The 15,945-nt window shown below is 40.9% G+C and overlaps 1 protein-coding gene across 5 annotated transcripts in view; it reads right to left on the reverse strand.

The window, feature by feature from the left end:
* Positions 1-15,945, reverse strand: part of dock8 (dedicator of cytokinesis 8) — a 65,433-nt gene that overhangs the window by 14,345 nt on the left and 35,143 nt on the right. For 2 of the 5 annotated variants that reach the window (XM_053680305.1, XM_053680307.1), the window contains 17 exons: positions 15,692-15,787; positions 15,496-15,591; positions 14,661-14,810; positions 14,338-14,451; positions 14,082-14,237; positions 13,123-13,259; positions 12,300-12,463; positions 11,954-12,105; positions 11,375-11,578; positions 8,473-8,599; positions 8,139-8,226; positions 7,503-7,609; positions 6,790-6,923; positions 5,730-5,882; positions 2,571-2,729; positions 1,555-1,655; positions 560-752 (listed from right to left, as the gene is read on the reverse strand). In XM_053680305.1, the coding sequence (XP_053536280.1) occupies positions 560-752; positions 1,555-1,655; positions 2,571-2,729; positions 5,730-5,882; positions 6,790-6,923; positions 7,503-7,609; positions 8,139-8,226; positions 8,473-8,599; positions 11,375-11,578; positions 11,954-12,105; positions 12,300-12,463; positions 13,123-13,259; positions 14,082-14,237; positions 14,338-14,451; positions 14,661-14,810; positions 15,496-15,591; positions 15,692-15,787 (2,331 nt within the window). Of the gene's footprint in view, positions 1-559; positions 753-1,554; positions 1,656-2,570; positions 2,730-5,729; positions 5,883-6,789; positions 6,925-7,502; positions 7,610-8,138; positions 8,227-8,472; positions 8,600-11,374; positions 11,579-11,953; positions 12,106-12,299; positions 12,464-13,122; positions 13,260-14,081; positions 14,238-14,337; positions 14,452-14,660; positions 14,811-15,495; positions 15,592-15,691; positions 15,788-15,945 lie in introns of all 5 variants that reach the window. The other 3 variants (XM_017467696.3, XM_017467699.3, XM_053680306.1) reach the window with 3 other exon arrangements.

Below are 15,945 nucleotides of genomic sequence, written 5' to 3' on the forward strand. Positions count from 1 at the left end.
TGTCCAGTTCTCTTATGGCTTCATGTGTACACTCTGCTCAAACAAATTTGAAGATTTGACATTTATGCTAAAATCACCGTCGACACCTTCTCCTTCATCATCTTGTAGAGCTATTACTAGTCAACCCGAGTCTCTGCCGTAACTCAGCGCAGCTGTTTCATATAGCTTTGAGCCCAGCGTTTACTTTCTACACTGCGTCTATATTTAATTTCTCATTAATATGACACTGAACAATCAATAGGAAATGATGACACAATGTGACAGACAACTGTGAATATAAAATGCGTTTCAGGGTGGAGAGTTCCATTAAGAGACAGTTAAACCTGTCTAAGGTTCACTATATTACTGTGTTCACCAGCTACGGGGAAACAGACAGGTATGGTCTTTTTTTTTTTTCCAGCAATTTCTGACTGGTAGTTTGAGTCACTGAATGAGTCACTGTGTGTACTTGCCTCTGTGTTCCAGTTATGTAATAATTTATTCTGTGGGATGAGGTATTTTTTAGCTGTTACATCTGGGAAAGATGAAGGTCTGCATTCCAGCTAGACTTATCACTTACTTGGAAGGTGACGCTGCCCACAGGCAGGTACTTGTGGTCCTCCAGCATGCTGAGGTACTCAGCCACCAGGGCTGCGGCGTGCACCAGACACATTGCAGACTCGGTGAAGCACTTCTTGCCGTTATGCTTCTCAGCCATGTTCTGAAGCCAGGTCAGGCGCAGATCAGGTGACGTCTGGTAGCCCTTCGCAATCCTGCCACAGATGTAAACATAGAGTTCGAGTCCCAGAGGTTCATAGAGCAATCAGGCTGCAAAATCCCAATTCTGACAGTCTGAAAATCAAGGACATGTGTGTGCTTTGAGCATTTGCATGCAGTCTGTGCACATGCTGGGCCAAAGCTCAAGGCTAAGACACAACCACGTAGTTTCCATGGTAAGTTCAAAAACAGTAGACAAACAGCAGAAACCACAAGCAAATGGGAAGCAGAGTAAGAAACCACAGTACAAGAGGGCAAGAGGCACAGAATGGCAAGACACACTCAACTGAGTGAGTGACTAAGTGACTGATGAAGTAAGTGAATGAGTGAGTGAGTGAGTGAGTGATTCGTGAGTGATGGAGTGACTGAGTGCATATGTGAATGAGTGAGTGAATGACTGACTAACTGAGTGACTGAGTAAGTGAATGAGTGACTGAACAAGTGGATGAATGTGAGAGCGTCTGAGTAAATGACTGAGTGACTGAGTGAAAGTGAGTGACTGAGTAGGTGTGCAAATGACTGAGTGAGTGACAAACTGAATGAGAGACAATGAGTGAGCGAATGGCTGAGTGAGTTGGTGGTTGTCTGACCCGAATGAATTAGTGACAGACTGATTGATTGACTGAGTAACCAACTGACTCACTGACTAAGTGAGTGAGTGAGCAAATGTCTGAGTGGCTGAGTGAGTGACTGATGGAGTGAGTGACCGATGAAGTAAGTGATTGATGAAGTGAGTGAGTGATGGAGTGAATGAATGAGTTTACATTTTTCATGTTTTTGTGTGTATATACATGTTACCTATACATAAGGTCCATTAGCATTTCAGGATCTTCTTGAAACTCCTTCATTTTGACTGTATCTGAAAGGATGCTGTTTAGATTCCTCAGAAGTTCATCCACCTGAGAAAACGATGGCGTGGAGATTTTTATTTGCTGGAAAATTCACTTGTTTAAACATCAGCTTTAATGTGATTCAAAACTGCCCATGATTCTTGCTGCATGACTGAACACATTCCATTTAGTAGCCAAGAAGTCCATATTAAGAGAAGACTCGGAGTTATTCCTATCATTTTATCAAGAAGACCAGACCATAATTTCACTGGCAGCATTCCTGTTTCACTACTGATTGACTCAGCAGTCTAGACTGTGAGGGTTTTATTTGATTTGAGACTTACAAAAAGCATGACATACTAGTTACAGTTACATTTATATAACGCTTTTCCAGACACTCAAAGCGCTTTACATTGTGTTGGGGGGGTCTCCTCCACCACCACTAATGTGTAGCATCCACCTGGATGATGAGACGGCAGCCATAAAGTGCCAGAACGCCCACCACACACCAGCTCTGGTGGAGAGGAGAGAGTGATGTAGCCAATTCAGAGATGGAGATTATTAGGGGGACATGATAGATAAGGGTCAATGGGGGAATTTCACCAGCACACCAGGGTTATACCCCTATTCTTTTAGGAGAAGTGTCCTGGGATTTTTAATGACCACAGTGAGTCAGGACCTCATTTTAACGTCTCATCCGAAAGACGGTGCTGTTTTTACAGTATAGGGTCCCTGTCACTACTGGGGCATTAGGCCCCACACAGACCACAGGGTGAGCACCCCCTGCTGGCCTCACTAATATCACTTCCAGCAGCAAGCTTAGTGTTCCCCAGGAGGTCGCACAACCAGGTACTGGCCAGGCTCAACTCTGCTTAGCTTTAGAGGGAAACCAGGCAAGAACTGCAGGTTGATACTCTGGCATATCTGTGGTACTACATACCACATACCACAAACTGTTTTACTGGCTTAGCTGTAGCATTTTACCTGTGAAGGAAGCTGCGTGGATTGCATCTCTGCGTCTTCCTCTGCGTAGGCTAGAATGGTGCGAAAAGAGCGACGCAGGTACTCCTCGTGCACATCCGAGGACTTTCCTACTAGAGACGCCAACGACATGGTCACCTGCATCTTCACTCTAGAGAAATTCTGTTCAGGGAGCAAGGAACATGCATCACAACGAGTAAATTATGTGTGACTGTATGGCAGAGAATACAGCATGTGGTGTAAAACAGTTTGCAGAACATCCAGAATAGCAAAGTGGAATGTTTCGTAGAGGAATGCTGTAGAACAGTTTATACTAAAGCGCCGTTGAATACTTGATTCTGATTGGTCGGAAGGTGTTGATTCTATACTACAGCAGCTGCTCTGAAAGTAGTGCCGACCGTAATTCAAATCACAGGTTTATATACTAATGCACTTGTTCGAACACATTATCATTTTTATAGCAACAGCTTATTCATACCACGCAAGATAATCCTGACAATTAAAAGTAGAAAAACGTTTAATCTTTGATATGGTGAAGCTTTCTTTATAGAAGGAGTCTCCAGCATTAGTACTTTGTAACAGCCAGTAAGTAAGTGTTCAGAATAGAAGCACTTTCCGGTGTCTCAGTAACATGATAAACTGCATTATTAACTTCTTAAGAGAGAAAAATCAAGGGTGTTGAAAACCTAACTTTTCACAACATTAAATGTAAATAAACTGAACAAGTCAGTTTTTAATTATAAGAAAATGATCATCATTGGCAAATTGAAATGACAAAGCATGCAGTTACAGGAAAATTTAGGATGGTAATCAGATAACACCATCCCTTCATTGATTATTTTCCTATAACAGCTAATTCTGTCATGTATTATTCCTTAAGTAACTACTTTTATTACAGCGCTACATAATCCTCTGTTACTGAATGCTCAAAAACTCCCCTCAGGCCAACTCATCACGAAGCCTGATTAATCATATTTGGATAATACTCTTTATATCATCAGTCTGCCCAAGGGTCTTAATCTGGGGAAGCCTCAGAGGTTATTTAAGCTAATTTTTACCCGCTGCAGGTGAGAAACTGAGAACGAAGCATGGCACAGCGCCAGTTCTATTGGACATTGCCATCATAGTCTCAGCTCATTGATTCTGAGGTGGACCTAGCCAAGGGCAGCAAATGCACCATCCATCTTGCTCAGCATCAGGAAACCGCAAAATGATCCCATTAACTTGGACATAATTGCCAATGGATCATTTCAGTGGCACCGTTCTGCTGGTTTGACCACATGTGCGAGACCTCTCAAGACACTCGTCTGTTTCGTGGCCAGTTTTTGCCATGAGGATTGTCATGGTGTCGATATTCGACAGCTGATTAAGTTCCGGTTTGCCTTAAAACCCATGGTTTTATGGAACCGGCGTGCCCTCTACTATGAGAGAAGCGAGCCAGGCGAACATAAAACTGGGGTTGAAGAGAGAAAAACAAGTGAGTCATTGTGGCTTGGAATCGACATGACTCATTCAAAGGTTATAATAATGACAATGGAGGTAACTGTCAGGGCAAACCAAACACTCGGGCAAACAGAGACGGGGAAACATTCATCGTTTCTCCATTAAAGATGAATGGGAAAGCAAACAACATAGCCATCTGTTCGGGGAGGGCTGAGTGTGTGTGTGTGTGTGTGTGTGTGTGTGTGTGTGTGTGTGTGTGTGTGTGTTTGGTGAGGGGAGGTAAATGACATGAACAGAGGAAATAGTCCATACAACCAGTGCACACAGGAAAAGAGCAGACACACAGACCTCAAACAAAACACACCACCATTAGTGGAATACGTGAGGTGTGACGGTACTGAGCAAAAGAAATCGAACACAAATGTCAAGCATGTTTGGGTGACAGCTCCTCTTAAACCTTTATTAGGATCCAATGCACCTAAATTTAATTCAGTATCACAGCAACAGCGACTTTCAAAAAGCAGCAACATACTGACTCACAGTCATTGTTCGTTTATCTTCAGTGTGTCTGTGTTAGGGCAAATTTTTAACCAGCGCAACAAGTGGACTGGATTTTTTTTTTGTCTGATTGTGGCATTTGGAAAGACAGATGCACCTAACAGAATATGGAAAACAGTGATGGCTAGTTTTACTGTACTGGCTGGCCATGGCTCTGTTTGGGAAATTCTTGACTGGAGCTCTGTGTGTGTGTGTGTGTGTGTGTGTGTGTGTGTGTGTGTCTTTGTGTGAATGTTATAGCTGTAAAGCTGCATCTCATGATGCACTCAAGCGTAGTGTGTGTGTGTCTCTGGTGCACTCAGGGCGGCAGGGGTGTCTTATACTAGCCAATGATTTACAGATATATTTCATTTTTGAGATGTGTATCACAGGTTTACTGTATATGTATGTGGGTTTGTTTTTATATCTTGCTAACAGTTTTGACTTTGTGGTGACATTTAGCTGGTCCCCATAAGGAAAACTGGCTTTATTTGCTCAGTTTTAAACAAAACTGTTTTGGGGTGGGGTGGGGTGGGGTGGGGTGGGGTACTAAAGGGGCCAAAAGGTTTGCTCTTGTAAAAGGTTACAGATGTTAGGTAAGGTTTCGATTTAGGTGTATCGTAATAATTAGCTGTATTAATAATTTTGTCAATGAAAAAAAAAAGTCCTCACTGAGATAGTACATGTGTGTGTGTGTGTTGTGTGAAAGAGACACAGATAATGAAACAGAATACAGAGCTGGTGTGTATGTGTGTGTGGTTCTTATACTAGCTAATGATCTATAGATGTATTTTGTTTAGAGATAAAGTGCATCATGAGTGTGTGTGTGTGTGTGTGTGTGTGTGTGTGTGTGTGTGTGTGTGTGTGTGTGTGTGTCTGTGCATGTAAGTGTGAGGGGGGTCTTACACTGGTAGAACTGAAGCCGTAGATCATGATGAGGTTAAGTGCAGAACAAGTGTGTACGTGTGTGCGCAAGCGCTCTAGACATATCTCTCATAATGAAACAGGTGTGTAAGTGGGGGGTCTTACACTAGCTGCTCATCTATAGTTGTTTTCATGGTGAGACAGTGTATCGTGTGTGTGTGTGTGTGTGCACGCGTGTGTGAGAGAGAGAGAGAGAGAAGTGAGAGTGAGAGAGAGAGAGAGAGAGAGAGAGAGAGAGAGAGAGAGAGAGAGACTTACACTGGCAGAACTAAAGCTGTATCTCATGATGAGGTAGAGTGTAGCACAGGCCTGGTTCCTGTTGCTGTCCACACAGCTGCTGCAGTACTGAAGCACTTTCTGGCACAGATCTGCACATTGCTCGGCCTCCTCCTCGAATAACATGTCCCCAAACTACAACCCATCAGACCAGATTATAACACAATAATCAGTATAACACCATTGTTAATACTAACTAAAAAATTCATTAAAGAAATACTCCATCAAGCCACCACTGCAGCATGTGATCACCACACACAATAATGATGATCCGCTGTTGAATTCCATCAATAAAAAGGTGGGTAAGATATGGGGCTGCTTTTTCACAATGAAAACGTGTTACGAATGGTATTGAGCTGGCCTAAACATGCACGGACACTACAAAACCTTTCTAAGTAACCAGAACTACTTTTTATTGTATTTCTGCAGTGTTGGAAAATTGAATAAAACTAGATTTAAAAAAACAAAAACAAACAAACAAAAAAAAACCCTTCGGTAAGACATTCTTTAATATCTCTTAGACTATTGTTAGAAGCTGATGTTTATAGATTTAAATTAGCTTTGTATAGCGTTATATTAAACTCTGATGGACAGCTTTCAGCAACTGCCCTTAAATAATATTATAATTGAATTTCAAGTAAATACATTTTCTGTTGTTTTTTATTACAGCTAAATTATTATCTGTGGTAAGCCCATATACACTACCGGTCAAAAGTTTAGACACACACATTCTTTATTTTTATTTTCCCCCCCCCCACATTTTAGAATAATAATAAAGTAATTAAAACTCTGGAGTAACACAAATGGAACTATGGGAATTATGTTAATAAATCAAAATAATTCAGCATTTTAGCATCTTCAAAGTAGACACCCTTTTTACCTAGAATTTCCAGAAATGTATTCTTGGCATTTTCTCAACCATCTATGCAACAGCTAGACTGGATAGAGATTAGGTAGGCACATTTTTGACTTGCTCAAATCAATCAATAAATTAGATTACTAAATTAAAGCACTTTGCAAAATAACTGCAGTTGGTCAGTACCTTCACAATGAGAGCTCGGATGGTGCTGAAGCAGTGTGATAGATACACGGTGCTCTGGTTGCATGTTAGTGAGTGCAGCAGAACCCTCAGAACTCCACCAACCGCACTATCCTTATAGTCTGCTAATGGTACAGCCTGGGGGGGGGGTTAGAACAGGGCATACACATTAATTTCACTACCGTTACAGCTGTTTTCTATTTCTACAGTATTTATTTACAGTAATTCAATCCTGAGTTAGCTTGTTCGTGTCTGAAGTGACGGCTTCAATTTGTGCAAAAACATCCATCCATCTTCATACTGGAGCCTATTCCAGGGAACTCGGGGAACAAGGTGCGGGATACACAGGACGTGGTTGCCAACCCATCGCAGGACACAATCACACACACATTAACACTCTACAGACAATTTGGCAATGCCAATCAACCTACTACGCATGTCTTTGGACTAGGAGAGGAATCCGGAGTACCCCGAGGAAACCCCTGAAGCACGAGGAGAACATGCAAGCTCTGCGCACACACGGTGGAAGTGGAATTCAAACCCCAACCCCCAGGGGTGCGAGGCAAACCTGCTAACCACTAATCCACCTTGTGCAAAAACAGATTTCTTTTATTTCTCATGACATGACTAGGTCAGAATTTACATTACCTCAAATGAACACTAAGAAAGCAAACGCAAATTACACTGCAATGTGTGATGAAGATGGACTGCACTTTCCTCTGTTACCTGCACAATGACCTCCAGCAGGTCCAAGACTATGAGGTTGGCCTCAGTGGCCAGATTCCCACTGATTATGGCCTCCTGGTCCAACTCGGCTTTAGATCTGAGAAAACGCACAGGACCAAGAAACATTACACACCATTTGGAAATAGTTGCAGCTTGTGGTGGCCGATTATTTGAATTTATATAAATTATTTATCTAAAGGAAAGTTTTTCCAGTCTTTCGTACATAAAAAAAAACGTAATTTACCCTCTCTAGAGTGATTTATGAAGTGACAACATGAAAAAATGCTGACAATGAAATGTTTAAATATGATTGGACAGAGAGGTATGTGTTTATTTGTTGCTTCAAAACATGTGTGTCATTTGTTCAGATTCCACAGCGTTAGTCAAAAGTGGTAATGTGAAGCTACACTGCAGGGGGAAAAATACTGTCACTGTCTTATTTACAGCCATGAACTTAATACTAATGGCATTAATCACCATTCAGTCATGTTAGTTGCTTATCCAGACCTTTGAAAGCGAGGAATTTTACGTAGCTAGACTTTCACAAATCTTGATTCAATACGCCTGGTCTAGATATACGGACTGATAAATTGCATCAGAAAGATGGAGAAATGAACGGCACACACTTGTCCTGTCTGTCGTTGGTCTGGCGCCACTGTGTGAGGTCTTTCCTCCAGCGCAGGATGTCTCTCTGGCCCTGAGTCCGATCATTAGCTTCAGAAAGCGAGAAAAAGAGATGACAACTCAATATAAGGAAATCATCACTCCATCAAAAGGAAATAGGGCTGACTTCTGGTAGACAATACATGACTTCCATATGTGAAAGTCTTGCTAAGCAATCATCTTTATAGCTCATTCTGCGCCAGTGAGCCTCTACATTATTCATTGCGCTGCCTGGAAGTAGAGTGCAAAAGCGATTTCTCTGTCTGCCCTTAGAGGCAGTGGAAGAGGAACACTCACCTCCCACCCTCTTCATCATCTCTCCTCTCGCTCCCAAGCCTCCTAGTAGTGCCTCCTCCAGACGAGCTTTAGCCTGCTGAGACTTCTGTAGGGCCTGCACACTCACTTTATCTGAGCTCTGTTTCCCCTACACACACACACACACGACACACACACACACACACATCCATTCACACAATGACATACATGCATCCAAAAATAGGAGAGCAAGTACTCACACATGTCATCACATTCTTGAACACACCTTAAAAAAAAGGATCATCCAGAGTTTTTAAACCCAATCTCTACCTCCTGCACATGTAGCATGTACAATAAGAAATTACCAAGAACAAGAATGTGGACATTTCCCCAAAACTGACAAAAGAACGGAGAACTGATTAACTCAAAACCTACATAAGAGAATCTTAAGGGCAGTTAATGAAATGCTAAATACACCAGGGGTGGACAAATCAGAAATATATTAGCTAGTCCAATGGGCAATGAAAGCTCCAATGTGCTTGCCCAGTCTCAACTGCTTGCATGGACGACCAAGTAACCAGCATAAAAAAGTGTCAACTTATGTAACTCCACTGGTGGGATCAGGTTAGCATATTCATTTTTGAAGTGTTTAAATGCAAGCTGAATGTGTGTTGTGCTAGCATTTAGACTGGTACAACAGTTTTGTGCTGCACTGTACTGCATTTCTGCTCAGTCACTGTTTCCACATCTTTTCATATTCCTGCTTCTGACAATATTGTCCAGCATCTGTTCTAGCTAACTGAATTTACCTAATGAAACAAGTTCCTACCGACAGCCAGACCACATCCTCTGTTCGCACGTGTACAGCAGCAAGCGGCTGGATTCGGAAAAAAGAACAGCACGCAACGTGGACGTGCTTTGCTCCACGGAGAGACGTATATACAAACTGGTGCTACATTTAAACAAACCTTCTGGATTTAGTTTTTGATGGAGGTTTGAGGTTGATGGATGAATTAAATGAAAAAGAAAATGGATATATACATGGTGAACGTTTAATATCAGCTGTACCCGCTTGTCCGCTGAGCAACTGTGAACTGTATAACCTATGAAAGATTAGGAACAATTTGGCATGCACGTCTACCTGTGTAAAACATTTCACATTCCTCCCTCTGAAAAGGCGAACCGCACAGTTTTACAGCTTCACTGAAAAATACCAGTAGCTGTGTTTACATGGACAACAATAATCCACTCTTAATCCGATTAAGACCATACTCTAATTAAGAAACTACCATGTAAACAGCAATTTTTACTTACCTTAATCTAATTAAGGTGGTAATCGAAGTAAGCAATAATCTAATTAAGACAGGTGGAGTATTCCTGTTTTAGTTGCATTATGGACGTGTATTACAGACATGTAAACACCTTAATCACATTATGAACTTCGTGTGAAAGTTTTCACCGCATTTTGCGACAGGACACGATCACACACGGCAGTTTTACGGCGAACAAGAGAGTTCGGCTGTGTCCCAAACTGCGTACTTTCCTACTATAGGCCTGTAGTGGGGAAAAATACATGTATCTCGGCTACTATATAGACGGTAATTACGCGATTTGGGACACACCCACCGCTTCAAGCAGTTGTCTATTAGCACATATAGCACGACAAATAATTAACGGCACTTAAAGCGTCCGTAAAAAAAATTAAATAAAAACAACCAAAACTGTATACGGTACCATAACGAAGACGAACTGTATGTTGATGCGTGAAATTCTGGAGGGACGTCGGACGGCGTGGCGACGTAATGACGCGGGCTGTTAATCTAATTATGTTCTATAACATGTAAAACGAGTACATGACAGGAGTATTCTAAAATGTAAACACCTTAATCACATTATTAACTTACTCAGATTAAGGTCAATAATTAGATTACTGCTGTCCATGTAAACGTGGTCAGTGACTACGTTTACATGGACAGCAGTAATCTAATTATTGACCTTACTCTGAGTAAGATAATAATGTGATTAAGGTGTTTGCATGAGTCGCTTTTAGAATACTCCTGTCATGTTCCCGTTTTACATGTTATAGAACATAATTAGATTAACAGCCCGCGTCATTACGTCACCGCGCCACGCCGTCTGACGTCCCTCCAGAATTTCACGCATCAACATACAGTTCGTCTTCGTTATGGTACCGTATACAGTTTTGGTTGTTATTATTATTTTTTTTTACGAACGCTTTAAGTGCAGTTAATTATTTGTCATGCTGTACGTGCTAATAGACAACTGCTTGAAGCGGTGGGTGTGTCCCAAATCGCGTAGTTACCGTCTATATAGTAGCCGAGATACATGTATTTTTCCCCACTACAGGCCTATAGTAGGAAAGTATGCGGTTTGGGACACAGCCGAACTCTCTTGTTCGCCGTAAAACGTAAAACTGCCGTGTGTGATCGTGTCCTGTCGCAAAATGCGGTGAAAACTCTCACACGACGTTCATAATGTGATTAAGGTGTTTACATGTCACTACTACACGTCCATAATGTGACTAAAACAGGAGTACTCCACCTGTCTTAATTAGATTATTGCTTACTTCGATTATGACCTTAATTAGATTAAGGTAAGTAAAAATTGCTGTCTACATAGTAGTTTCTTAATTAGAGTATGGTCTTAATCGGATTAAGAGTGGATTATTGTTGTCCATGTAAACGCAGTTATTGACTGAAACGTTAACGAAGGTGTTCGACGTAATTTGTTAAAGTGTTATTTATTGTTATAACTGTTCCGACAACTGCCTTTAGACTGCCACGTTTTGAGTAAACAGGTGTTCCGAAAAATTTGCCGAAATCCTTGTTCACGTCAACGCACACACTCGACACTGTGGCCATATATAGAGATTCGCTCGACTAAAACACTGAAGTGACTTAAAATCCTAAATAAAGGCCCTCACCCTGTAGTCAAAGCAGGAGGTGCAGATAGTGAGGAGCTCGAGAAGGCGACTGAGCTGAGAGGGGGATATGTCCACTATCCAACGCTGGATCAGGCTCTGCTCTGCATTCTTCATGATCCACAGGAAACACACCAGCAGGTTACGGCTGGTCTCTGCAGAGAGCGTGCTACAGCTTTTACCTGACTGTGGAATAAGGAGACAGGACTGTAACAGAGTTTTTATCAGATGAATAAAAAAAAAGATAATCATTGACATCACAGGGATGAAAGGCTGAACACAGAGGCCAGTGAAAAAGAATTCAATGTTGATTTTAATTGAAAAAGGTTCTGGTAACATAAATCAGGTTCCAAATACATAAGTGTTTTATCCAAAATACATACATTAATATTTGAGACTAATACTAAATAGAAATAATATGTCTTTAATTCAGCTATTTCGTTTAAATGGCAAGATGTCTACGCCTAGCTTACCGTCTTAAATAACGTATATTATCTGACAAATTACTTTTCTTTGTTCCTCAACTGTATTAGTTTGGGTATACAGTAGTAAAAAACCATGAAGAAATCATGTACTTCTTACCACAGAGGCCATGGACACCAGCGCATTTCTCGCCAAGGTGTTGAACGGGTTTCCTGCGATTGCCATGGCAACAGACTGATTGATAGGAGGAACATTTTCAAAGTCGTCCTCTGGCCCGCTGGACTTGGCCTTGTTGCCACGTGACTCAGAAACTGTAGAAATAGTATGTATGTATATATTATATATATATATATATATATATATATATATATATATATATATATATATATATATATATATATATATATTTATTTATTTATTTACTAAATGCACACACACACGCACGCATGCACGTGTATACAAAGCTGATATGAGGATGCTCTTGTGAGTAAAACTTTAAGAGTACCTGTGAAGTCGAGGTAGTTGAGGGAGTCGATGATGATGCCCACCAGGGGGAGGTAGAGAGCAGCAATCTTAGTCCTGACTTCTAACCTTGTGCACCGAGGGTCCAAATCATGAGCACACAATAGGCTGTATGTGGAATTTATGGCCTTGCGCTGCACCTTACTTCTACATACATACACATGCACACACACACACACACACACACAAATTAATCACAATAGCATACACTCACCGTCCACTTTAATAGGAACACCTGTACACCTGCACATGTATGCAGTTATCTAAATCAGCCAATCATGTGGCAGCAGCATAATGCATAAAATCATGCAGTTACAGGTCAAGCGCTTCAGTTAATGTTCACATCAACATCAGCATGTTATCTCTGTGACTTTAACTGCGGTTGTTTGTGCCAGATGGGCTGGTTTGAGTATTTCAGAAACTGTTGATCTCCTGCGATTTTTACTTACAACAGTCTCTAGAGTTTACACAGAATGGTGAGAAAAACTAAAAACACTGAGTGTGCGACAGTTCTGTGGGTGGAAACGCCTTTTTCAAAGGAAAATTATCAGAATGGTTCGAGCTGCCAGGAAGGATATAGTAACTCAATCAGGAGAACATAGAAAAGACAGTACTGTTTACCAGTGAGTAGATAATGTAATCTTCAAAGTTACACTTTGTATTGCTTAAGGAATATAAACCTGAGCACTACAAATAATATAACAAATAAAATATATATACAAAATAAAAAGAAACTAGTGTTATTAATATTCTTAAAACTAATGATGCTAACAATATTCCATCTCTGTGTTGTGTGTTGGACTGACCCTTCTGATTCCATATCGAGAGCTGCACTCAGTTCAGTCAGCAGCAGGCCAGTCAGGTAGTGCTGCTGTTTGAACTCCTGAGTCAGATCAAACATGGCTGCAATCTTATGGTCTGGCAAGCTACATGAACTCGAGGTCTGCAACAGGTGCGCACACACACACACACACACACACACACACACACACACACACTTTATTATTTATTATTCTTGGCATAGTCCGGCAGGGCCAGATAATACACATACACATCTGAATACACGAGTGAGGAGGCTTGGCTAAAGGATGGGTAACAAACAACAAAGTCGTTTTATAATTTTGATGCCAATCCAATGCCTTGTAATGTTGAGTACTAATGAGGGCTGTCACCTATAAAAGGTACAAATTCAACACTGTCTGACCAACAAGAATAAGGTCCCAAGGAGATCAACCTGGATAGCCGAAAAGTCACCAGATAAGACGTTTCTCTATCTGTGTGTTGCAAATAATTAATTAATTAAATAAATAAATAAAGTTAAAAAAAAAAAAAAATTAAAAAAAAAAAAAAAACATCTTTTGCAATACCAAACTGGTTCAACAGCAATTTTGAAGCATTAGCTCACTCAGGACAACACTACACCTCTGGACATTTAAAAGTCTGGGTGGGTTTTAGTCCAGCGTGTCGGTGTGATCATGTTTATGATGCCAAAAGACTGTCATTAGCGAGTGTGTGTGGCCCCACAACAATAAAAGCAACAAGGCATTGTAAGGGATTTTCTGGATTTCATTTGTTTCTTTCATTACCTCCCTGGCTAGCCAAAGCATAAACGTAATAGTATTTTATCTAAAGAACACCTTAGACGAGATAAGATGCTTTCTTACATTCTCATAATAACCACTTGTGAAAATAAACATTTTTGTGTTCAAAAACGAACTGTCTAAGGACGAGTCTGTGTGGGTGTGTCTCCTCGGGGCTTCCTGACCTGTGACGTGACGGACGGGGAAGGAGACGGGGGAGCAGACGCACTGCTACTGAAGTACAGGCTCAGGTTCAGGTAGTGCTCGTGACTGCAGAGCACTCTTAAAAACTCCAGCCTCATGGTGATCAGAGTGGACATGGAAACACTCTTTGCTGACATCTGCAAAATAAAAGAACCCACGGTGAAGGGGCAGGGTTACACCCCACGACAAGTTTCGCAACGCTTACAGCACGCGATAACAACAACAAGAGGCACTCACCTGGTTGCAATAGTTCCTAACCAGGTTAAAGACAAAGCCTCTGTCCATGAGAGACATCAGGTCGTAAAGGAAAAACGCCAGATTAATGTTCACCTTTTCAGCCTGCTCCAGTTCCTGTCGAGTAACAGTTAAGTAAATTCAGTTTACACTGTTATCCATTCTCTTGTTCACTGACATTTTAACTTTTACTGTCATGATCTGCCCTCTTGGGGTCTGGATAAGGCTTTCAAATAGCAGGAAATCAGAGACATGAATAGAGGTGAAAGTGAAATGTCATCAGGTAAGTACAAATTGAAGCATACTTCTAAACTTAAAACCCCAACCTTCTGCTGTTTCACCAGTATAGTGCCAATTTCGGCCGTCACCACGTTGACGATGGTGGTGATGTCATCCTTGAAGCGGTCAGAAAAGCGATTTTTGCGAGACACTCCCTGCTTGTCCATTTGAGAGACATGCTGAGCCATGCTTTTCACCTAGATTAGATACACAGTTTATTACCGCTTACTCTACAGGATCCAAGGGAACGACAGGTTAAAGTGAGAAGTTCAGCACAAATTCTCTCAACATCGAAGGGAAAAGAAAAATAATAATTTGCTTAATTCCTATGTCTCATAAAATTACTCCTAAGGTTTTTGAACACCCTATATTTTAGCATTTTTTTATTTATTTAAATGATCATCGTTTAAAATAAAATGCTATATTTACTTATGTTTTATAAACGTACAAATGAATCAAGAAATGTTACAAATGACTTTTTTTTTTTTGGAACATTTGAGATATAATCTAATCAGAAACGACAAAAATCTTTATCACGCTAATTAATTACACCACATATTTATCTTTTATGGTAAATACCAACACTGTGTCTGAATCTTTTTATCTATAGGCTTAACACATTTCCTCTTCAACTGTACCTGGCTTTATACAGCATTAATTTGAGTCCCATTAGGATCTGACAGAAAGCTGCTAATACGTTTCCACAAAGATTTAGCTTCCCTTATTATATTTCTATTCTGTATCGTTTTGTTTGGTCCTGGGCAATAAATAGGGATTAAACTGTAATAAAACAGAAGAAACACCAGGTGTTCAAAAACATTAAAGTGCACATAAGGCCGATCAGTAAACCCCTAAACCCAGCCGGCCGTACTACACTCTTACCAGCAGCTCGAAGAAGAACCAGGCGTATTTATAAACGTTCTCTCTGCAGACGCCGGTGCTCACCACCATTTGAAGAGCCAACTCTTCATGAAATTGCTGAAAGACATCCGTACACAGATGCCCGTTACACGCTGCTATCTATGGAGCCAGGTGAACTCTTAAAATCGGTAAGTATGTGCTGGAAGGAGACAGTCACCTTTCTGTTCGAGGACCGCATGCTACCAGCGGAAATTTGAGAGCGGTTGGTAACGTCAATGAAAGTGGACATCCTGCTGCCGGGATGATTCAAACCCTGGAATAAATCACCAAGACTGTATGCAATTTGGAAGTAATATAATAAACGGCACATAAAAGCTTTGTTAAAAACTTTGGAATAGTGCAAATCAAGTGATTTTTGAAAACTATACAGATCCTTTAAAAAAATAATTAGATCACTAAAGATATCTACTA

Source organism: Ictalurus punctatus, chromosome 5, assembly GCF_001660625.3.
Source record: "Ictalurus punctatus breed USDA103 chromosome 5, Coco_2.0, whole genome shotgun sequence".
NCBI lineage: Eukaryota > Metazoa > Chordata > Actinopteri > Siluriformes > Ictaluridae > Ictalurus > Ictalurus punctatus.